General features: G+C 38.9%; 1 protein-coding gene across 3 annotated transcripts in view; it reads left to right on the top strand.

The window, feature by feature from the left end:
- Positions 1–25,660, top strand: part of GALNT1 (polypeptide N-acetylgalactosaminyltransferase 1) — a 184,780-nt gene that overhangs the window by 130,123 nt on the left and 28,997 nt on the right. For all 3 annotated transcript variants that reach the window (XM_079943525.1, XM_079943526.1, XM_079943524.1), the window contains 2 exons: positions 18,706–18,872; positions 24,250–24,457. In XM_079943525.1, coding sequence (XP_079799651.1) covers positions 18,706–18,872; positions 24,250–24,457 — 375 coding nt within the window. The remainder of the gene's footprint in view (positions 1–18,705; positions 18,873–24,249; positions 24,458–25,660) is intronic.

Genomic DNA, 25,660 nt, shown 5'->3' with positions numbered 1-25,660 from the left:
AGGTTATTTTTTTCTCATTTTCTTAACTATTACTTTTAATGTTAGATGAAATTCTGGAAACAGATTAAAATCATGTATTTAGTAGAATTCTGCTTATTTTCTCATGTTAGATAAGCTTCTCTAGATGATTTGGATAAACTTCTGGGAGTTGCTCTGCTTATAATTTTTAAGACTTAACGGTTTTATAATCTTTTAGGTGTTTTCAGTAACGTTGTTATAATTCTATAAATAGTAATTGGTAGTTCTAAGGCTAATATGTATTTTGTTTCCGTTAAATACAATTTTGAAAACAATATTCTAACATAAATTTTACTCTTTGTATCTGTATTTATCCTCTTATAGTATGATTTCTACCTGCTTCATGAAATGTAAATTTGTTATACAAGTTTAGTGAGTTCCCTGATTTTTTGTTTTATCTGTTGCCTCAAAGACACACGTGATAATTAGCAGTTTAAAAATATGCCTTAAAATATTTATCTTGAAGTATTTTTTCTTTTGTGGTTTTTTTTTGGCTGCTTCGGTTGCTGTGGGTGGGCTTTCTTTAGTTGTGGCTAGCGGGGGCTACTCTTCATCGTGGTGCGCGGCCTTCTCATTGCGGTGGCTTCTCTTGTTGCGGAGCATGGGCTCTAAGCGCGCGGGCTCAGTAGTTGTGGCTCGCGGGCTCTAGAGCGCAGGCTCCGTAGTTGTGGCGCATGGGCTTAGTTGCTCTGCGGCATGTGGGATCTTCCCAGACCGGGGATCGAACCCATGTCCCCTGCATTGGCAGGCGGATTCTTAACTACTGCGCCACCAGGGAAGCCCTCTTTTGCATTTTCCATCTTTCACTAGTGATCTCTCAGAAATTTTATTCTTTGGAAAACGTAGCTTTCTCTTTCCTTATTTTAGCTATTAATTTTTTTGAATGAAATAGTCTAAACATTCAGAAAGCTATAGGAGATAACAAAGTTTTGTATCAAACACTAACTTTATTGAATTTTAACAAGTTGCCGTATTCTCTTCATATTTTGTTTTTAAAATAAAGCTTTACAGCTACTGTTGAAACCATTTGTGTACCCCTCCCCAGTTGTATTCCATTCCTCTCTAACCATAGGTCTGATTTTTTGCATTTATCATTACTCTGCATGTTTATCTATCTATCTATTATCTATCTACCTAAATAATATATAGTTTCATATTTTTAACAACAAATTCTAGCATAGCATATGCACATATTCTTCTGCAACTTTAAAATTGTTCAAGCATTGATTTTGAAATTTGGCCATATCATTACATGTAGTACTAGGTCATTCATTTTAACTGCTTTGTAGAAGTCCATTGTGGGAATATACACCATAATTTATCTATTTTGCTTTTGGTTAGATGTATATACTTTACAGTTACAGAATGTCTATAAATATCCTGTTTAAACAAGCATGTATTCTCTTGTACAGATGCAACAGTTTTCTGTGGAACAGTGCTTTCCAAATTGTAGGTCATGACCCCTTAGTCATTAATGGATCATGAGATCAATTTAGAAGACCTTAGGCCTGAAGTTTTTTTTTTATGGTATTTCATACACAATGTGAATACCTGTTAGCATTTTAATTAGTGAAATAGAAGATATCGGAGTGTATCTCATGTAATAAAAGTTTTTTTCATTAATCATGGTTTCAGAATGTATGTTTTAGGGTGACTTAAAATGTATTTGTTACCATGTGTTATGGTCAGTTGCACGGAGATGCGAAATAATCGTGTTGAGAGGAATGCACTTTTTAATTTCATTTGATGTTTTTTAAAATTGCTCCCACTGTGGTTTCACCAGTTTACATTTTCAAGCTGCAGTGGATGAGAGATTACATTGCTCTGCATATTCATGCAGAGGATAGTAGTGGCATGAGTGAGATATCATAGTGGCATGGAAGAGGCTGGCACAGGTGAAGTTTTCAAATTCTGATTGTATGTTTAAGATGGAAGCTCTCAGAATGCTGACAGGTTGGATGTGGAGTAAAAGAAAAAAGGAAAAGTTAAGAATTTAGGCCTGATTAGCTATCTGAATTAAAGTGATACTTGCCAAGATGGAAAGGAGAGTAGAAATATGGGAATAGAAATCAAGAATTGTTAGCACATATTTATAAAATCCTGGAGTTCAGGGGAGGGGTTGAAGCTGGAGTCATTAAGGGATAAGAGAATTTAAAGTCACGGGACTGGTTGACAGCCACTGAAGTGGATGAGGTGAAAAAGGGGTTAGGGAGCTAATGTTCCAGCCTTCGAAGATTGAGAACAGGAGGAAGATCTAGCAAGAGGCTGAGGAGAGGTGAGGTAATGTTTCAAGGGGGAAGTGGCCAGCTGTGTTAAATGCTGCTGAGAGGCTAAGTTGAGATCTCTAGACTGACCGACGGTTTCAGTTTGTGGAGAGGCTGTTGGACAGGATTGTTTCTGTGGAGTGATAGGCAATGAAACCGTGGCTTAAAAGAATGGGGAGACTTTCCATTTCTGTAATGGTGGCCTTGGTGATCTGGACCAACTCTCCAGATGAGAACATCTAGAGAGTTAGAAAAATCATCCTCTTGAAAACATCCAGAGGTTAGAAAGCACAGCTTAGAAGGTAGTGAAAAATTACAGAGCCAACATCTGGGAGAAGATGGAAACCCAGAGAAGTGAGCATAGAATTTGGAGGCTACTTTTTATCTAGAGGCATCTGCTGAATCCAAAAGGTATATACTGAGAAACTAAATAGTGCTTTTGACAAGAAAGAAAAGATATTGGGAGCAAGAGGGACTTAATGAGGTGCTGGCCGTGTTCTATTTCTTCACCTGAGTCATGATTACATGAGCATTTGCTTGTGATATCTCATTTGCTCTAAATTTATGTTTTTTGCACTCTGTTATGCTTCCCATAAAATCAACTTGAAAAAAGAGTGGGAGAAACAAAGTGGGAGGGAAGCAGTGGAGACAGCAAGTATAGCAGTGCTTTTGAGGTGTAATTGTTGGAAAAAGAGAAATGGGGCAGTTAGCTGGGGAGATTGTGCAATCAGGGGAGACATTTTCTTTTTCTTCTGTAATATGGCATATAGTACAGTATGGTTGTGTGTTGATAGAAATGATCCCATTGAGGGAAAATTTGAGAGGGGAGTGTTATAGCAAGAGCATTCAACTTGAGCAGGTGAGAAGGAATGTAGTTGGCTTCAGACAGGAACAGGGATAATGCAGACATTGTATAATGGGGAAAAGGCACAATGTTTATGATCACAGATGTCTACAGGATGGTCAGTGTGTTGATGGGAGTATGGAAATCCTCATCTGATGGCTTTTTTCAGTGAAATTAGAAACAAGGTTAACACCTGTGAGTGAGGAGGGTAAGAAAGGTATTGGGAATCTCAGGAGATGTGGAACAGTTTGCAGGGGTTAACTAGGACATGTAGTGGGAACACTGGATAGCGCTGAGAGCCTCCTTGAGGTTTGGTTTGTAAGTTGAAAATGAGACCATTCAGCATGCTCATACGTTTTCTTTAGCCATATTCAGCAGCCCTAGTGCAGATGCAGAATCAGCAGAAAGTTGGATTTAGCTATTGGGATATTGCCAAGCGAGTGAGATAGAATAGGGAGATACAAGACAGTGATTATAATAAAGAGTCCTGGAAAACAAGCAGAGGGTCACAGAAAGTAAAAGGATGGAAGGGTCTGGATTTGAGATCCCAATGAAGAAAGCTAAGGATCTGGGATTATTGGAGTAACTGAGTGGGAACAAGCCAGGATGTCAGGGGGGAGGGAGTGGGGATGGGAGGTGGAAGGAGCAATGGTGACCAGAGATTGGGATGCTTAAAATGGAGATTATCAGTAATGATGTGGTCTAAGGGTATAGCATGAAAGTAAGTGGATGAGATATGCTGGAGGAGAGCAGAGCAGAGCAAAGATCTGAGAGGCCAAGTGTTGATAAATCGACTGCATGGAAACTAAAATGACTGATAATGTGATGACAAGACTAGTGATGGAATTGGTAGGGAAGGTGACAGGTGACTGTACCAAGGATGGGTTGGCAACTTCTGATAGCACCTTCTTTAAAGGACCTGAGGCTTCTTAGGGAAGAGGGAGAAACATAAGTCTTAAAATAGCGATGAGGAACAAGGGAGATACTTGCCCCCACTTCCAGACTCAGTGGTGCAAGGGATGTTGAAGAAAAGCTAGCCTTCTCTTGAAAGACCACTCAGAAGGCAGTATTCTTGGTGATATTTTAATTAGTGTAGAATATGAAGGGAATATTCAGAGAATAGATTGTGAATATTCGGGAACTTTGCTAATGACAGTAACCATGAAATCCAGAGAGCACAGTGGAAAGGTTTAGAGATTATGAGCTTTAGTTAGCCAAATCGCAATTAGAATTTGGGTAATTCACGATGACTTGGAAGGCTTGGGTTTTTTGTTATTTGTTCATAGCATTATCTTCAGTACCTAATGCTTTTAAAACATTTTCACTAGATCTGTAATTATGTGTCTATTCTCATTTCTAATACTGTTTGTTTCTTTTCTCTTTTTTCCTTAGGCAGTCTTGCTAGTGGTTTGTAGTTTTTAAGTTTTAAAAGAGGAGTAGCTTTTCCTTTTGTTTATTCAGTTTTTTAAAACTTGTTTTCTATGCAATTATCTTTCTTCTATTTTGTGTTTAATCTGTTTTCTCACTTGCTTAGTTAAATGCTTAACCTGTTAATTTAAAATATTTTTGTTTTCTAATGAATTCACTAAAGACTCTAAATTTACACCTGTGAATCATGTCAGTGTACCCTGCTAGTTTTATATGTAGTACTTTCATCCTAATTCATTTACAAGTAGTTTGTAATTTCCATTTGATTTCTATTCAACCCAGGATGACTTAGAAGTAAATTTTAAAATTTCTATGTACATTTCTTTTTGCCTTTTGATTTTCTCATTTTTGTTATTGATTCCTAGATTAATGATCAGTAAAGATTATCTTTTTGAAATGTGTTGAAACCTTTGTGATCTAGAAAGTGTGCAGGGTTTTTTAAATGTTTCCTCTGCAGTTGAAAATAACATGGTCTGGTTGCCTGTTACTTTTGTTTTTTTCTGTTTTAGTGTGCATACTCTATTAGATTCTGATTAAGTTGTATAAAAAAAGAACTCCCACTATGATCGTGGATTTGACAATTTCCCTAACTCATTCTGTTAGTTTATTTTTCAAGGCTGAATCGTTGGATGCATTTAAGACAATTTACTGTGTGTGTGTGTGTGTGTGTGTGTGTGTGCACGCACGCGTGCACGTGTGTTTTTTAAACTCAGTGTTCGCATATCTTTATTGACTTTCTTCCTCCTGATTTTGATATTGTTACATCACTTTTAGTCTAACGTTTTCCTGGTATGTCTTTTTTCTTTTTCTGTTTTTTTACTTTGAGGCATCTGTATGATTTTTGTTTTAGGTATATCTCTAAATGGCTGAATTTTATATTTTTAAATCATATAATCTTTGTTTTTAATAGTTGAGTTTGATGCATGTATATTTATTGTGACTATTGATATATTTAGACTTATTTCTTTTAGGTTGAACCATATGAAATTGATATTCATTTTTGACCTATGAAAATGACAGCTTTATAAAGTTCCATCTAAATAAATCTTGTTTTTTGTTTACCATCATTTTTTTTCTTCCTTTCCTGCATTGCTAATTGATAACATTTTTAGTATTCATGTTTTTCTCTCTCTTGGTTTGGAAACTTCACATTTTATTTTTATTCCTTTAGTGGTGAGATCTGGGCACATTGTAATGTCTGTCAAGGTGTGAATTCATCTACATGCTCAGTGTACATAGTGTACTTTTGATCTGAGCATTCATGTTCTTCACTTCTAGAACATTTCTAGTTGTAATCTCAGATTTTGCTGTGTCACCATTCCCTCTGGTCTGTTCTTCTGGAACTGCTCGTGTGCATATACTAGAGCTTCTTAATGTATACTCTTATTTTTTCTCCTCTTTTGAATTGTATCTAGGTGAATTTCTCATTAATGTCTTGATGCTGGCAAAGTCTGGATCTGCCATTATTGGCTGTGTGGCTTTGGACAAGTTACTTCACCTTTCCGTACCTCAAGATCCTTATCTGTACAATCTGGACAGTAATAAGAGCTGCTGGGAGGCTCTGTAGTGCTTTGAATACTCGCTGTCCTAGGATGTAGAGAAGGCCTCTGTTCAGGGAGAATGAGCTCCTGGTCCCAGTGTAGTTCTCAGGAGAAGCTTACTCCAGGCATGCTTTTCCATCCTCACTCTTTTTCACTCACCACTGTCTGGCTTTTGAAGTGTATTCACAATGAAATGTGAAATGAGAACTATCAGCCTATATTTAAATATCCCTACATTGAGATGGATGAAACTGGCCAGCAGGTGGTTTTCAGACCGATTCCCAGAGGCGGAAGGAGTAGTGTGGGACAGCCCCTAGAGAGCAGCTTTTTCACCCCCTTATCTGAATCCAGAAAAGCCTTGGTTGTTCTAAGCTGTAGGGTTAACTGGTAGTATAGCTGGAGTGTCCAGATCACCCTGTGTGAGAACCTTTACTGCCTTGTAGGGTCTCCAGGGGCACATTTCTGAAGGCAGCTGGAGGAAAGAATAACATTGTTCCAGTGTCAAGAAGAGTTCAATAGAATTAACAAAGAGTTCTCTTTGTAATGTGTAATCTTAGGGAAAGAGATTAATACAAATTCAAAGCACCTAATTTGTCAATTCCATCCTATATAATTAGTCTCAGATGCTTAAAAAGTAATAATACCACTTATTGAGTGTTTATTATGTACCCAGGACTATACACATTATCCTATTTAAACAGTTGAGCAAAATGGTAGTAGTATACCCAGTTTACAGATTGGTAAACTCAGTTTAGGGAGATTAAATAATTTATGCAAAAGTATGATCAAGAAGTGACTCAAGTGAAATGTGTCAATGATAAAACATGTAATCTTAGTCACTGTGCTTGGCCATCACTTTTATGGTTAGATCTTCATTGATCTTGCCTGAATGAGAGTACATGGAGGAGAAATTATGTAACATTGCCAAACACTGCCAGACAGTGTTTTAACTTGTCGTTGATAAATGGTAGTGTCAGGTAAATTTGGTGGGTGACAAAGAATACTCTGAAAATCATACTCAAAGGGACATGGAGATGAGGGATAGGTTATTTGTGCATATTCACCTTGATTTGGAATCAAGCTACTTCATTTCTGTAAGCCTCAGTTTTCCCATCTTTAAAATTGGGAGAATAATACCTCTGTCTTAGGGTTGTTGTAAGGATAAAGTGGGATAATGCCTATAAAACTTCTAATGCCATTTCACTCCCTAAGAGGTTTAGGATAAGTACAGTGGGACTTTAACTGTTGAAAAATCATAGAAATAATAATTATCAAGGGAATGCTGTTGTTCTGTATTCCTGAATTTTTAGGTATTTGTGTGGATTGATTCTCTGGTAAGCCTAGTCTTGCTGAGTTGAACACTATCCTAAGCAATTTTATTAATGTCTTTATTTCCTGAAACACTGCTGAGTCACTCAGGCAGGCACTCGAGCTAACTCTCAGACCACATAGTGAATTTCATGCATTAGAATTTATTCAGTAATCCTCTCACTCGCTTATAAAATGAGTACTCATTATGCAGGACATCTTTTAATTAATATCGTATATAGGGACATAAATGAAACCACTCGTGTTTTCACTCATTGTTTAAAAATTATAAAAATGGGATTTTCAATCTACTCTAGTATATAACTCACTCCCATTAATAGCATCAGCCCACTATAGAAGTGATGGTGTAGTCTGAAACACGTGCCATCTCCCCTCATCCTTTCTCAGTCTGTGCTCTCTGCCAAAACAAAGGAGTAAACTAAGAGAAAGACATGCTGTATAGAAGAGAGGAAATCCAGTGTGCAGAGAGAGAACAGAATCCTGGGCAGGGCTGGGGGCCAGACGGCAAAGGGAGAGCCTCAGATGACAGTGGTGCGGGCATGGAGGGAGGCAGCCCAGAAAACCTCAGGAGAGATTGCTTTAAGAAGATTCCTATACTATATTGATAGTTGGTGCTTCTGAACACCTTAAGAGACTTTTAGACAGTTTGTAGAGAGTGTGGGTTTGAATTAGTGACAAGTACATAGAAAACTAAGGAAGAGTGGGGGGATAATCGATGGTGAAGTGGAGGGGAATGTTGTGCAGAAAGAGGAAAATTATTAATAATATATGACTCAGCTATGAATAGCATTTTTTAAATTTTTATTTATTTATTTATTTATTTTTGGCTGTGTTGGGTCTTCGTTGCTGTGCGCGGGCTTTCTCTAGTTGCAGTGAGCGGGGGCTACTCTTCATTGCGGTGTGCAGACTTCTCATTGCAGTGGCTTCTCTTGTTGCGGAGCACGGGCTCTAGGCGCGCAGGCTTCAGTAGTTGTGGCACACAGGCTCAGTAGTTGTGGCTCTCGGGCTCTAGAGCGCAGGCTCAGTAGTTGTGGCGCACGGGCTTAGTTGCTACATGGCATGTGGGATCTTCCCGGACCCGGGCTCGAACCCATGTCCCCCTGCATTGGCAGGAGGATTCTTAACCACTGCGCCACCAGGGAAGCCCTATGAATAACATTTTACATAGCTCTAATATACATTCAGGAGTGATGTATCCAAATTTATAATATAATTTTGGGAGACTGAGAGACTAGCAAGTGTATGTGTTGGGGGAGATAGGAGTGAGATAAATCCTCATATTCTGTAGTAAGAAGTCAATACATTATATCTACAACTAGAGAAAAATGAAGTAAAAATGCAGATATAGTACTTAGAATTATGTCTGCTCTATGAGAAGGGAGAAGTGGCAAAGAGGTGAGGGAACAGCCTTTTTTAAAAATAGATCTTTATTGGAGTAGAATTGCTTCACAATACTGTGTTAGTTTCTGTTGTACAGCCTTTTTAAACAAGCTTTTGACAGCTTATTTTTTAAGCATGTACATGTCCTTTGATCAAAATTAAACCTAAATAAAGATGCTCAGCTAATTCTGATCTCTGCAGACATCCCACCTCCCAGAGACTCATTACTCCAATCTAGTGCTTCTCAAACTTGCTAGGGTAGGAGAGGAGGGAGAAAGGAAATAAGGCTGGGAATGTGGATGTGGAATTAAATCTGTCTCTGACCTTTGGTCACCCCTTACTAGTTTCCCAGACCAGAAGGAGAGAGCTTATCTTGGGACTCCTTCTTTGTGCTTCTAGTGCATGCTTCCAGTTGTGGAACTGCCTTTGAGTGCAGCCTGACTAATGCCAGAGGGGGAAAAATGGAAAACTCACCACTGGTTAGATGGAACTTCAAATTCTAGTCTCCTTCACCAGTTGACCTGCTACCATTTACATTTCAGTGTCCCCTCAGACAGCTGCTCCATGTATTCTGTCCAGGAGTTATGGTACCACCCACTGGGAGTAACAGAGTGGAGTGCACTTACTCCATCTTTCCTGGAGCCAGAAAATGCACCCATTTAAAGTGAATAATTCAGTGATTTTGAGTAGATTTTCAGAGTTATGCAAGTATCACCACTTGTAGAAAATTTCCATCACCCCAAAAAGGTCTGTGGTGTGCATTTGTAGTCACTCTCCATTCCCACTCTCAGCCCTAGGATTAAGTTATCACCAATGTACTCTGTGTATATGGATTTGCCTTATCTGGATATTTCATATAAGTGGAATCATATAATATGAAGTCTTTTGCGTCTGGGTTCTTTGACGGAGGATAATGTTTCTGAGATACTCCCGTGTTGTAGCATGTATCCTTTGTTCCTTTTTATTGCCCAGTGTTATTCAGCTGTATGGATAAAACACATTTATTTCTCCTGTCACCAGTTGATGAACATTTGAATTGTTCCCCTTTTCTGGCTATTATGAATAATGTTTCTAAGAACATTTGTGTTACAGGTGTTTGTGTGGATATATAGTTTTGTTTTTCTTGGGCAAATTCCTGATTGCTGGGTCATATGATAACTTTAACTATTTAAGAAATTGCCAAACGATTTTCCAGAGTGGCTGCAACATTTACATTCCCACCAGCAATGTATGAGGGTTCTAGTTTCTCCACATCCTCACCAACACTTCTTTTTGACTCTTTTTTTACTATAGCCATTCTACTAGGTATGAACTGGTGTTTCATTGTGATTTTAATTTGTGTTTCTCTAATGATTAATGATATTGGGGATCTTTTCATGTACTTATCAGCCATTCTTATATCTTTGATGAAATGTTTCTTCAAATATGTTGCCCATTTTAAATTGGATTGTTTGTCTTCCTGTTACTGAGTTGTAAGAGTTCTTTATGTATTCTGGATACAAATCATTTATCAGACATATGATTTCCAAATATTTTCTCAGTTTGTGGCTTGTGCGTTACATTTCCTTAATGGTAACTTTAGGCACAGAATGTGCTTAATGGCACACAAATAGTTAATTTTAATGAAGTCATATTTATCAGTTGTTTCTTTTACGGGTTATGCTTCTAATGTTATCACACTTCATGGTACAAGACTGGAATCTTACCCCTGAGATCAGAAATAAGGAAAGGATGTCTACTTTCCACTTCTGTTTAAAATTGTACCAGTCCAAAACTTGCACCTGTGCTGTGGGTACAGAAGGAGAGCCCCAGAAGAAGCCCTCTCTGGGCTGGGATACAAGAAGAGGGTCTCTTAAGGGTTAGAGAGTGGAGTAAAACCCTTATTTCTCCCCTAATCCATCTCTTTAAAAAAATTTTTTTTACCTGCCCCACAATCTCAGCCCCTAGGCAGTATTGCCAGGCAGCACAGCCATGAGCAGTGGCCAGGGAAGCAACTAAACATCTGAGGGGAATTGTCTCTGACTAGAACAACTCTGGTGTCCGGAGCATGGGTAGAATTCCCATTGCTTTTCTTTTTCTGTCTCCGACAGCGTGACCTGGAACACAGGACAGTCTTGGGAAGTATGCAGCAGAGGGAGGAAACTAAAGCCTCTGCTTTCTAACTATGTTGGAAGACTCAACATAAAAGATGTCAGTTCTCCCCAATAGATGTTTGGTGAAATTCCATTCACAATCCCAGCAAGGGATTTAAGTTTTTATTTGAAAAGGCAAGGGAAATAGAATAGATAAAATAATTTTGAAAAAGATGAATAAAGTTGGAGTAAATACAGTACCCAATTTAAAGACTTTCTATAAAGCTGCAGTAGTCAAGACAGTGTGGTGTTGGCAGAAAGATAGATATATAGATTAGTGGAACAGGACAGAAAACTCAGAAATAGACCCATATAAATATGGCTATTTTTTTTAATTGAAGTATAGTTGATTTACAATGTTGTGTTAGTTTCAGTTGTACAGCAAAGTGATTCACTTTTATGTATTCATATTCTCTTCCATTATGGTTTATTATAAGACACTGAATATAGTTCCCTGTGCTGTACAGTAGGACCTTGTTACCTGTTTTTTGTATAGTAGTTTGTATCTGCTAATCCCAAACTCCTAATAATACCCCTCTCCCAGGCCCTTTCCCCTTTGGTAACCATAAGTTTGTTTTCTATGTCTGTGAGTCTGTTTTTGTTTTGTAAATAAGTTCATTTGTATCATATTTTAGATTCCACATATAAGTGATACCATGTAGTATTTGTCTTTCTGACTTATTTCACTTAGTATGATAATCTCTAGTTCCATTCATGTTGGTGCATGTGGCATTATTTCATTCTTTTTTATGGCTGAATAATATTCCATTATATACAATACACATGTACACACACAAATACATACATATGTATGTATTTATGTATATACCGCATCTTCTTTATCCATTCAGCTGTCAGTGGACATTTAGGTTGCTTTCATATCTTGGCTATTGTAAATAGTGCTGCTGTGAACATTGGGGTGCATGTATCTTTCTGAATTAGAGTTTTCTCCAGATATATGCCCAGGAGTGGGATTAGGCTGTTTGATTTTTGACAAAGGTAAAAAGCCATTCAATAGAGAAAAGATTTTCTCTTCAACAAATGGTGTTGGAACAGTTAGAAATTCATATGCAAAAACATGATTCTCAACCTGAATCTCATGTATTATATGAAAATTAACTCAAATTTGATCATAGATCTAAATCTAAAACCTAAAATATTATAATTTTTAGGACCAATATTCAGGACCTTACATTAGGCAGAGAGTATTTAGCCATGACATCAAAAGCATGATTTCATCAAGGAAAAAATTGGACTTCATTAAATTTTAAAATTTTCACTCTGTTAACACTGTTAAGAGAATCAAATGACAAGCAACAGACTGGGAGGAAATATTTATAAACTGGATATCCAACAAAGGGCTTGTGTCTGGAATACACAAAGGACTCTCAAACATCAACCCTTACTCCAATGAAGATGTTAAAAAATAAAAACAATTTTTTTTAATTAAAACATTCAGGGACTTCCCTAGTGGCGCAGTGGTGAGAATCTGCCTGCTAATGCAGGGGACGTGGGTTCAAGCCCTGGTCTGGGAGGATCCCACATGCCACGGAGCAGCTGAGCCCATGAGCCACAACTACTGAGCCTGCGCGTCTGGAGCCTGTGCTCCGCAACAAGAGAGGCCGCGATAGTGAGAGGCCCGCGCACCGCGATGAAGAGTGGCCCCCGCTTGCCACAACTAGAGAAAGCCCTCGCACAGAAACTAAGACCCAACACAACAAAAATTAATTAATTAATTAATAAACTCCTACCCCCAACATCTTTTAAAAAAAACAAAAAATTCAACCCAGTTAAAAAAAAATTGAATGCAATAAAAAAGTTGTCAGCAGATTTGACACTTCACCCAGGATGTTGTATGAATAGCAAATGAGCACATGAAAAGACACCAACCATTGGAGAAATGCCAGTTAAAACCATAATTAGATACCGCTCTATACCTATTTAAATGGCTAAAATAAAAATACCGCCAGCATCAAGTACTGACAAAGATGCAGAACAATTGGAACTCTCATATATTTCTGGTGGGAATGCAAAAATAATACAGTCTCTCTGGAAAAGTTTGGCAGTTTAAAAGTTACACTTACATTGTTACACTTACCATGTAATCCAGCTAGCCCATTACTGAATATTTACTCTAGAGAAATGAGAACATGTTTACACAAAAAGTTTTTTTTTTATTGGAGTATAATTGCTTTACAATGTTGTGTTAATTTCTGCTGCATAGCGAAGTGAATCAGCCATACGCATACACACATCCCCTCCCTCTTGGACTTCCCTCCCCCCACCCCAGCATCCCACCCAGCTAGGCCATCACATAGCACTGAGCTGAGCTCCCTGTGCTATACAGCAGGTTCCTACTAGCTATCTATTTTGCACATACTAGTGTATTTATGTCAAACCTAATCTCAACACAAAAGACCCCGAATAGCCAAAGCAATCTTGAGAAAGAAAAACGGAGCTGGAAGAATCAGGTTCTCTGACTTCAGACTATACTACAAAGCTACAGTAATCAATACAGTATGGTGCTGGCACAAAAACAGAAATATAGATCAGTGGAACAGGATAGAGAGCCCAGAGATAAACCCACACACCTATGGTCACCTAATCTATGACAAAGGAGGAAAGAATATACAATGGAGAAAAGACAGCCTCTTCAATAAATGGTGCTGGGAAAACTGGACAGCTACATGTAAAAGAGTGAAATTAGAACACTCCCTAACACCATACACAAAAATAAACTCAAAATGGATTAAAGACCTAAATGTAAGACCGGACACTATAAAGTTAGGGGCGAACATAGGAAAAACACTCTTTGACATAAATCACAGCAAGATATTTTTTGACCCACCTCCTAGAGTAATGAAAATAAAAGCACATGAAAATTTGTACATGAATATTTATAGCAACCCTATTCATAATGGCCAAAAAAACTGGAAAGAACAGGTGAATGAAGAAACAAACTAATATATCAGAATGGAGTACTATTCAGCAATAAAAAATAACAAACTTCTGGTACAACAACTTAAAGGAATCTCAGAGATATTGTCCTGGGTGAAAGAAAGATTATACACCTCATTCATGACATTTATGAAAACACAAAACTATAGTAATGGAGAACAGATGTCGGTTGCTGGGAGTGTTAGGTGTAGGGGGAGGGTGTGAGTATAAAAGGATAGCACAAAGGAGTTCTTTGGGGAGATGGAACTGTTCTATTTTCTGATTTTGGTGATAGTTTTATGAATCTATACACATACTAAAACTCATAGAACTTTTCACCACCACCCCAAAAAAAGGTCATTAAAAAAATGACATAATACCAACTGTTGGTGAGTATGTGGAACAACTGGAACTCTTAACAGACTGATGGTGAGAGTGAAAATTATTACACCCTCTTTGGAAACCTGTTTCACAGTATTTACTAAAGCTGAGCTCATATATCCTTTATTGCCCAACAGTACAGAAATGTATACATGTTGTCACCAAAAGACATGCACATGAATATTATCACAGCACTATTCATTGTAGCCCAGACTAGAAAGTACTCTAATGTCCATCCATGGTGAATGGAAAAATATGTTATGATTATGTTATGATTATGTATTCATATAATGGAATACTGTGCGGCAGTATAAATAAACTATTGCATACAACAATATGGATGATACATAACCACACTGTTGAATGAAAGAATTCAGACATAAAAGGATGCTCTGTATCGATAGCTCCCAAAGTGTGGTTCTGAGACTTCTGGGGTCCTTGAGGTCCTTTCAAGAAGTCTGCAAGGTCAAAACAGTTTTCATAATATTACTAAGATATTATTTACCCTTTCTGCTCTTAATCAACTAGTGTGCAGTGGAGTTTGAGAGGCTGTGTGGGTCAGGGTCCAGGTGGGAGTCAGAAATCACACAATAATTTGAACAGAGACGTTTTAATATAAATAATTACTAACTATAATGGGATTAACTATAAGGGAGTATAGATAGTAGTAAAGGAAGGAAAATTATTAAGGAAGGAAAACCTTTGGAAGGGAGACCCCCTCCATAAGGCTGGGATTCAGACCTCTTTGGAGAAGTTTCTGTAGATGGTAGAGAACTTTGCTAGTTACCCCTGGCCAGACCTGGTTCACAGTACCCTCCAGAATGGGGACTGGTAAGGCAGGGTAACAAGCATAAAATACACTTCAGAGCGCATTTGGGCAGGAAATCAGAGCCAGAACTGCCAAACAGCAACCACCGCTCCTGGCTTTAGGCAACCAACTCTGGGAAGCCAACTGCTGGGGTACCTGGGAGACTTACTCAGAGTCTGCCTGTGGGGTGCTACTCATGCGTTTGGGTGTCTTCCACACACTCCAGTAGCAGCCACCCTATAGGAAGGAGAAGAAAACAAATGGAGGCATGCTAGAACCAGGAAGGGAGGTTTCTTCCTCCGGCAGTGTCCCTCCAACACCCTCGACTGTCAAAGCTTATGTATGCATCTTGCCGACTGCAAAGGAGATATGCTTATAGGAGCCAGTTACGCTATCGCAGAGCAGGCAGTGAAGGATATATTTGGAGATAAGAGGCAATAAATTCTTAGTGGGTTACTATATGAAAGTGATAAATCATCTCTTTGATAGCTACTGTAATATGTGTTTGTGGATTCTTCATTTTAAAATTTTGTTTTAATTTATAATGTAAATATTAATAGCTATAACCCATAGACAGAAGAACTTTGGGATCCTCGATTTTTAAATGTGTAAAGGGGTTTTGAGTCAAAAAGTTTGAGAACCACTGCTCTATATTATTTCTTTTAAATAAGCATTTAAAGAAAGAGGTAAAAATCATCTGTAGTGTTAGAGGTCCAGAGGAGTGGTTACCTTGGGAAGGGGCAGAAAGGAAGCCTCTGGGGTGTTGGTAATGGTCTGTTTCTTTATCTGGGTGCTGACTCCTTGATGCAGTCACTTTGTGGAAACACATTCACCTGTATACTTATGGTTGTCAACTTGTTTGAATGTATATTATATTTCAGTAAAAAGTTAAGACTCTTCTTTTTCCTCTCTTCCTAACCCACATCCTGTTGTTAAATCTGTGTGTGGTGTTTTTGCTTTGTTTTGTTTGCTTTTAAAGTAGCACAACCTTACACTGGCTAATTTTCATCCCTGAGGATGAAAGACTCAGTTGGGACAGGGTGGAAGAAAACTGCTTCATAGTACTGCCTGTGCTTATCCTCAGCTCTGTGCTCCCTACCCCCAAAGGGATCCCTCACCTCCAGCCCCACAAGGACAGGTGGTCCCTCCCTGGGAGAAGCTTAGCTAGAATGCTGAAAGCATCTCTGGTCTTCTCGAGTGCTTTATGGCTTTCTCAGGTAGAGGGGAGTGTGTGTGTGTTTACCTGTTTGAGAGCAGTTATGAAGATTTTCCCATATTTTCTCTATATTTTCTGTTTTGCATTGAGAGAATATTTATGAATTTATATGTTCTCTGAATGATTAAATTCAATTGTTTGATTTAGGAAATTGTTTTCCTTTTTGTCATCTGTTCTTCTGGGTCCCAATAATTTGCTTTGCTCTCTGATTCTTCCATCCTGCTGTGAATGATTTCCATTTTAGTCTTCTTTATTTCCAGTGTTCCTATAGCCTTGCTTCCTTTCCATACAACCTCAGAATTTAATGCTTTAATGTCATCCTAGTAATAAATCTGGCTTATCACTCCTCTTCTGCAGACCCTGCCATCTCAGGAGTTTTCCGTCATCTTCCTGTCTGCTCCCTAGCCATGCACATGGCTAGCAGTACTGTTGGTACATGGCGAATTTGCCTAATCATCTCTGTGTCTCACTTGATTTTGTTCTTTTTGTTGTTTCAGTAAGCTAGCAGCTTTACAGTCACCATGACTGTTTTGTTTCCCAATTCTCCTATAATAATAAGTAGGATTAATTTGTGAAAAAGGATTACATATGACTTAATGTGATTCAGTTAAATAATATTAGAAAGTCTTTTTCTGAATGCCCCTTACCCGTACACAAGCTACTCCTGACTTCACAGTCCTGCTCCAGTAGTCTGTGGGTCAGGTATACAGCATGCACCTTCCCATGAAAACATGAGTGTCTTGGCTTGCTCACCTACAAGGTACCTGAAGCATAGTACTAATGAGATATCTATAATGTGGCCGCCATTTATAACAGAGTTCTGATAAATACTGTCCAAAAGTAAGACTATTTGATATAATGCTATTATATCAATACTATCTGAAAATAATAATAATAAATAAAATGGTATTATTTTCAGATAGTATTATTTGGAATGCCAAGAACCTTCCCACAGTTTTCCTTCCCGTAGCCTAGGCAGCTAGTCTTTTGGACTTCACCTCCAGCCCAGACCTGGAGGGAGGGGACTGTAGAGAGGGTGGCAGGCTGTGTGGATCTTGGTGTGGACACAGGGTGAGCGGGAAGTGGACTGTGACGTGGACATGGGGCTGTGGTCTCAGGCGCCGGTGGATAGACAGTGAGGTTACTGGCGAGAGGAGTCTTGGGAATGGTGAAGAGGTGTGGGAGGGGCTGAAATGGGATTTAATGAAGAAAGACAATGGAAGCTGTTTGTTTCCCCTTTTCTCCTGGGAGGGAGGAGGGACCAGTGCTGATGGGGCTCCCTAGTGAAGTCTCCTTCGTTTCTCCTTCTTTCAACCCCTTTATTTTACCTTGCCATCTTTTTCCTCTTCTATTTTCCTTTTCTTCCAGCTGCCAATCAGCAGCCCTAGGGTGCCACGTTTAGTAAGTAGGGTTATAGTGGCAGCTTCAGAAGAGGGCTTTTGTTGGTATTTTTTCTCAATTCTTCCCCCTTCTCTCCTTTCTCCACTCCCACTGACAGGTAATAATAGAGAGATTGGAGAGACCACACAAGGTTTGAGGAGTTTACGAGAGCAAGAAAAAAAGGTGGATATAGAGGCTGGGACAACTCTTAAAATTTGGGGGTCCCTAAGAAAGAGTAATACGTGCAGTCTTTAGGAGAGGTTTTGTTCTAAAACAGATGCCTTGACGTCTGGTTACTTAGTGCTGTTGTTGCCCTCGGTTAGTCTGTTTCTAGCGGTTTCATCTAGCTAACAAGATTGAAAGAAGAGACCATGTAGAATTAGTATATTGATTCTGTGTGCAGGTATTTTGGGTGTGTTTGGTCTTTCTGATGGTTACATTTCTAAAGATAGTCTCTACTAAACAAGATGCATGTGGAAATTTCATTGTGGAGGGGGCAGCATCAAGACTGTGGAGTTCCCAGTCAGGCCCTGCTGCTCCCTCCCTTGGTCCATCCTCTGCTTCTCATCTGTGAAATGTGGCTTCACATACCCCACAGAACTATCAGGAAGTTTCAGTGACCAGTACATAATAGATACTCAGTAAATTTTAGTTTACTTCCTTTGTGGAAGGTAATCCTTTGCTTAGATTATTAAACTGTTAGACTGTAGTGGTTCTGATTTTTTGTCTAATGGGATTCTTGAGATACGTTCACTTTGGGATTAATGTAGCCTTAGTACATTACCCATTAAAACGAATCAGCAGAAAACATGTCAGGAAAGAGGTGTCTGATTTTAAGAATATAATTAACATCTTTAAAAATAGTTTTAATCTAACCATATAACTTTAAGTAGGTACTATTTTATTAAACATGCAACATTAACCAAAACTTAAATAAATGAAGTACTGAGAGTTGCACCACTAGAGCCACCTGTCTTATTCTTCTGTTACCCCTTACTTGATTATGCTATTGTAACAGTTTTACAAAGGCATTTGCTTTGTCTCTAGGTGTAAAACAAAGGTGTATCCAGATAATCTTCCTACAACAAGTGTGGTGATTGTTTTCCATAATGAGGCTTGGAGCACACTTCTGCGAACTGTCCATAGTGTCATTAATCGCTCACCAAGACACATGCTAGAAGAAATTGTTCTAGTAGATGATGCCAGTGAAAGAGGTAAATTTTACATTTTAATGCCAATAATATGCTACACCTTTTGTCATTATGGTTAAAAAACTAGTTGCTATCATTTTAACCTAATAATTTTATACAAACTTCTAATTTATCCTAAAAGTTATTTATAATGTTTGGACTCATTTCACATATGCAAAAAATTTACACCCTTGTGAAACTTAAAATATTACTTTAATTAGCATTTAGTTTGTGTCACATCTTAATCTTGTTTTAAAAAGAAATCTATAAAAATTTATGCAGAACAGTGAAAAAAAAACACGTAATTTTGTCAGGATTTTCTCTGTGGGAAGCTACAGCCCTGAGTCAGTGGAGAAAGATTGGCTCTGACTGAGAGCCATGAATAGAGAGATTTAGTTCCATGTACAGTGGGAAGCATCCCTGACAGCAAAACAGAGCCTGAGCTGGCTGAGCCTTAGCTCTCCAGATTCTTCTTAGGTTTTCCGTTTCCTCTATTCCTAAGTTCAGGAATAATCTATAGCTAGGTACATAAAGGGTGACGAAGGAACTTATGAAAAAGTGGTATATAATATGTTTCTGATCTCATGATGAATCTCTACAGTGGCTCTTGCCCAGACATTCTTCCAAGAATCTCAGAATTTTTCACAGGCTTTTTTTTCACAGCACAGCTGTTCATCATTGGTGTCATGTGTTTCCCCCAATATTCCTATACTCACATGAGAAAAATTTGGAGGGAACTACGGAAAACGGCTCTTCCTTCCTTGCTTAGGCAGCCTTAAACTTCATGACCCATCTTTTCAACCTTTTTTGTTATTATCTTCAACTTTCTCACCTATCTCTCATTGCATCTGCTAAAATAGTTTAGTCAAGTATTATACCTTCTCCTCCCTGTGCCCACACTAAATATATATGTTTAACCGTGATGAATTTAATCATTTCCTGTCTTAATTATTGGGAATAATTTACTCATTGATAACAATTTAAATCTTCTTACTTTGCCAGGTTGTAGAGGTACAAATGAAGAATAAGATACAGCCCTGCTGTTTCAAGGGCCTTGTAGCTTACTTCCTTAGTCTAATCAAGGAGATAGTTTATAATTACATAAAACATTTAATAATAATATATAATGTAATTAATGTCAAAATGAATGAGAGCTGTTATAAATTAAGAATACCACACTTAAATAATTACTGTTGACAGAAGCATAAACCCCACGTGGATAATTGTTAGCTAGGAGTTAATTAATCCCTCTTTAAGAAAATTAGCTGAAGTTAATTTTAGCAGTGATTCATACAGACATCTATCCTGCAAGTGACTTTTACTTATATGTTGATATTTGTTAAATGTTCCTCAAGAAGAGATATTTTTCCTCAAATGAAATGATTTATTTTTCCATTCGCCCCTTTGTTTTCTCCATTATTTTGTTGAGTGCCTGAGAAGGCTGTGAAATAGTAAGTTTTTGTAGGATGTGGCCTAACCAGCAAGACTTAACATGTCTGCAGCCTGAAGTGACAAAGATAGTCACGTATCCCGGTTCTCTTTTACCTCCCTCATGTAGGCCCTTCTGAATCACCCCAGCCTTTGTAAACCTGTAATTGGAAACGTGTGGGCAGGTGTCTGCCTCGCTGCCCCGTCGGGCTTAGTCACTAAGCAGGACCCTGAGCGTCACCCCACAGCCCTGATCAGGGACCTGGCTCTTCTGTATCTTCCTGCCTGGAAAGTCTCAGGCATCTGGGTCACCACTTCTGATATTTGGGAACCCCTGGGCATTGTGTTTTTGTGGTTATAACTGCAGTCTTGCTATCCAGATTGAGAATTATCTAATCTAACTTTCTTGTTTAGGTGGTAACTTTGGGCCCAGGAACCAGAGCCAGCTCTCTAAGTCCGCTCTTTCCTATTCATGAGGCACAGCCATGGCACCGTCATTTCTCACCTGGCCGATGAAATAGACTAATTAGTCTCCCCACAAACACTCTCACCCGATCCTGTCTGTTCATGCTGCGTACAGAGGGAGCTTTTAAACGTGCAGACCTGACCATGTCACTTTTCTGATTAAAACCTTTCCTCTAAACAAGGACCTACTGTATAGCACAGGGAACTATAGTCAGTATCCTGTAATAACCTATAATGGAAAAGAAGCTGAAAAAAATATGTATGTATATATAACTGAATCACGTTGCTGTACACCTGAAACATTGTAAATCAACTATACTTCAATTAAAAGAAAAAGAAGCCTTCCTTCTAAGGCCTGCAGGACCTGGCCTCTGCCTGCATCTCCAGACGTATCTCAGATCATTCCCTGCCCACCCCAGCCCCTAGTTCCTCTTGTATGTTTCCTCAGAATCAAGTTACACTTAGGCTTTCCTGACCTCCTGCAACCGGGTCATGTCCCTCTGAGCACCTCTCAGAACACTCTGTACTCCCACAGCTCTCCCCAGAGATTAACCTGTTTACTTGTCTATTTAATGACTGTCTCCCCCAACCCTGCCCCGCAGACAGGCACTATGACTCCATCAGGACTATTTGCTCACCATTATCTCCTCGGTGACCACAGTGCCTATCGCACAGTAGACAGTCCAGAATATATTCAGTGAATGAAGGAAAGAATAATCTACCAGTCAGTTGATCCTTATTTCTACTCCGTGTCTGCACAGACTTCCTAACTAGGTTGTGTAGTGTGCATAGTCTGCTCATGGCCTCAGGGTATTGGATTTCATGGTGAACCTGCTGAGTTGTCAGTAGCTCCATTTATTAAGTATGAAGTAGATGCTATAATTATCCCTATTTTATTGATTGAGCAAAATGAGACTTCACATAAACCTAGGGTTTAACCTCTTAACTGCTATGTAGTCATGTCTGTCATAACTTTACTGTTAAGGGGTCTGTAATGAAGATGGAGTCTGGATGAATCCCTAGTTCATGTTCAAAGTTATGCAGTTGTCATCTCAGAAGGTTACGTTAAGATTTAGAGTTGATATAGTGTTCTGAATCTGAGATGACTATTGTTTTTTTCATTTTGCACAAAAGGAAACAGAGGTTCTTATTTAAGTAGGGATTAGGAGTCAGATTTATTACACTCTAAATTCTTTGCTCTTTCTACTGCTCTTTAGAGCTCTGGCTAAGATTTCTCAGATGTTGCTAGGAGCAGTGAAATTTTCCCTGACATTCACTCTCTGACAGCCTCCCAACTCCCTGATGCAGAGATGCCTAGGGATCCATTTATAGACTAATAGCTGTAAAGATACTCTAATAAGATTCTCTCTTATTTTTAGATGACATAGTACCTTCTAATCATAATCACTTAACACCCCTCCATGGCTTCATTTTTATAAAATGAGGTTTGAATAAATAGTTCCTAATCCCCCACCTAGCCCTGAGTCCATAATTCTGTATCAGGTGTTAGGAAGATACCTATTTCTTAGCCATATTGCCTGAAAGCCACAAAGACATCAAACAAAGATGCCAAGAAAATTTGTTGAATAGCAACTTTTTTCAACTACCAGACCAGAGAATCATGCATTTTTCATTTTAGTTATAGACAGGACAGAATATTATAACTTTCAAAGATACAGAATTCAGGGATTAGATTGCTTTGATTCTTAATAAGCACTTTAAACGGTCTAATATTTTGGGGAAGACTTACTGGGCAACCCAGTGTGACACAGCCGAATTTGACTGGTCTAAGGTACTAGAATATATCTCACACCTTACCACATGAGATTCTGTCAAACTCTGGACATAAAGAAATTTAAATTTGGATCAGTTTGGGTGAATCCGCAGTCCTGAATTTTTCTCTCGGTAGTTCCCTCCTAGGATTTCTTGCTGCGGGTGAAAAGAGGGGCTTTGAAGTCAGGCAGACCTGGTTTGAATCTTGGATCTACCTCTTAATAAGCTGTGTCATCTTGATCAGTTCCTTTAATATTCTGAGCCTTAGAGTTTCATATCTAAAACATGTTTAATGACATCTCATAGGGTTGCTATGAGGATTAAATGAAATAAAATATGTAAAGAACCTGGCATTGTACTAAATAGGCATAAAGTGGTAAAATGTTGTTTTTCATTGGGGTTGGCACTACCCTCACCTTTTTTTACTCAGAATCAAGTTATATATGTTTCTGACCCTAAGGTTTGGTTCATAAAATCATGGTGATCAGATAGTTCTCCACATATTTTTCAGATTTTCTTTTTAGCCCAGATATTTTAGGAAGTGTATTAGCAGACATGGAAATGATTGGTGTTCTGGTGTAGTGGGACACAGAGGCCTTTTTTTCTTTCACAGTTTTCATAGTCCTGATTATTCCATTATTGAATCAGTCAGGTCTTAACCAGTATCCAATGGGCCAGAACCATTCCACTACTATTTGTCTTTCCCTCTCCGCTATGTAGGGAGCCCTTTGGATTCCCACGTTTAGTATTTAAAGAGCCCCTTAATACTTACACCCTGACCTTCGTTACTGGGGTCCCAGGACAGAGCTAGTCATAGGAGTCCTAGTAGCTCCATGTCAAGTTTTTCCTTCACTAGAGAGACTGTCCTTGTACCTGTGGTATGGGGACAAATTGGAAAGACATTTGATCACCATCTGTCACTTCTCTGGCATAAGCACCATGAACTAACCTGATCTGAAAAGGTTCCTGTCTTTGGTTTGAGGAAGTGGAACCTTTTCTGCTTTTTAAAATCAATTGTGTACTTTGGAGGCAGGAACTCCTTGGCTTAGGAGCATAACCTCTATCTGACCTCTCTAGGATAGCTGCTGACTTCATCACCCATTCACTCTCCCTTTCTCTCTTCCTCTTCAATTGCCCTTCCCTCTGGAAACCTTTTTTGCTTCGACCGACCTGTCTGGTAAGGGTTCTGTTTGGTCTTATAGCTCCAGTCCAGCATTCTCATCTAGCTTGACCTCATTTCCCGCCTCCTGAAAAAGAACTACATAGTCAGAGACTGTGATAAACTATAAGACAATTTGTTTCTGCCTTTGAAGAAACCCCACAATTTTCCGAACTCTAACAGCTATTGCATATTGTGTTCTTTCTCTCTATTGAAGTCTGGATTTAATTCTCTTGCACTACCTTCTTTCTGTTCCTGATCCTTAAGCATGATTAGAGAAAAGGAGAATTGAGCCTGACGGAGAGCTGCTTAGAGAAGTGTGGTAACGTGCCTTTGACTGAGCCTGAGCTCAGAGGCTCTCCCCTAATTCCTCGTGTAACAAAGGAGAGGCAGTTCTGGTACATTCTCTCAGGAAATAAAAAGGCTTCCTAAGTGAAACGGGTTTGTGAGTCAGGGAGCGCACTGAAAGTGCTCAGTAGGTATGTGTTGAATGAATATTGCAAACTAAAATTGCCTTCCATCTGGATAATGCCAGCTCGCAGTTTTTAAAATTTGTTTTGTTTTATTAATTTTCAGACTTTTTGAAAAGACCTCTAGAGAGTTATGTGAAAAAATTAAAAGTACCAGTTCACGTAATTCGAATGGAGCAACGTTCTGGATTGATCAGAGCTAGGTTAAAAGGAGCTGCAGTGTCTAAAGGCCAAGTGATCACCTTTTTAGATGCTCACTGTGAATGTACAGTGGGGTGGCTGGAGCCTCTCTTAGCCAGGATCAAACATGACAGGTAATTTTCTGGAGTCTATAAATTGTTTTCAGTGCGTTTGTCCTAAACTATGGTAAGTTGAAAAATTCCATGTTTTTAAATAAATATAAAAATATTTTCCTTTAAAATACCCATGAAGAGTACTCTAAACCAAATATGAATAAGACCACGTTCTAAAGTCTGGAAGGAATGTTTGCAGACTGTCTTGTTAATGAGGATGGATTAGGAAACATGTTAGGACGTATACTATATGCTCTCTTCACTAAACGGGAGCAGAACAGATAGACACGGATCTCAGGGAAGGTAGGATAAAGCCCTTTACTTGTCCCTGCTCCCTAAGGCTGACACTGGGGCGCGAGCAGGTCATCTCTCTGTCTGCATCCTTACTGGGACTGTATCTCTTAGCCTATAGCACAAGGTAGAAGCGGGTGGGGAGATAACACATTGTCTCCTGAAATGCTTGATTGTTTATGGAAAAGGACTGTAATCTTGGATAATACAGGTAGAATATTGGGAACAGTGCAAGCTTATGGTTGTAGTCTTTCATGATGCACAATTTTCAAAGAATTACCTACTGCTGGGCTTGGCCTTAGCTCCTAGATATGAGGAGACAACCTAACTTCAGTCTGCAAGACCTATGTTAGTTGAATTTCTGCTTGTCATTGAAGTTTGAACCAGAGGCTGTCTGTGTCAACATTAAGGTTTAGATTTCAGCAGGGTAAACTTTTACTAGTCACGTAGAGCATAGTGGGAGCCAAAGTCATTGCATCTATTCTGTTTGTAAGCAAATGCTGGACCTACATCTCTGCCCGCCCCCCCACGCCCAGTTTTTTTTTTGGCCGCGCCACCCGGCATGTGGGATCTTAGTTCCCTGACCCGGGATCGAACCTATGCCCCCTGCATTAGGAGCGTGGAATCTTAACCACTGGACCGCCAAGGAAGTCCCCATCTCTCCCCTTTCAAAGATGAATTGCCTGGGCAATGAGAAGATACAGTAGCTTTAGGAAGAAGAACACTGCCTGAAGAAGAAATAGGATATTTCTGTAAATTGTTTTCTATATGTAACAGATGACTGATTTAGGAAGTGTTTGCTTGCGTAAAGACAATGTGTAACCATTATGAAGCAGGAGCCTGGACCCATGGAGAGAAAGCAATGTGAGGTGATGACAGAAATATGAAAGGGAAATTGGCTGAAATAACAACCACAACAACTTCCAGTTGGGC

The sequence above is a fragment of the Stenella coeruleoalba genome (genome assembly GCF_951394435.1).
Source record: "Stenella coeruleoalba genome assembly, chromosome: 14".
NCBI lineage: Eukaryota > Metazoa > Chordata > Mammalia > Artiodactyla > Delphinidae > Stenella > Stenella coeruleoalba.
This window is presented reverse-complemented; position numbering and strand designations above follow the sequence as displayed.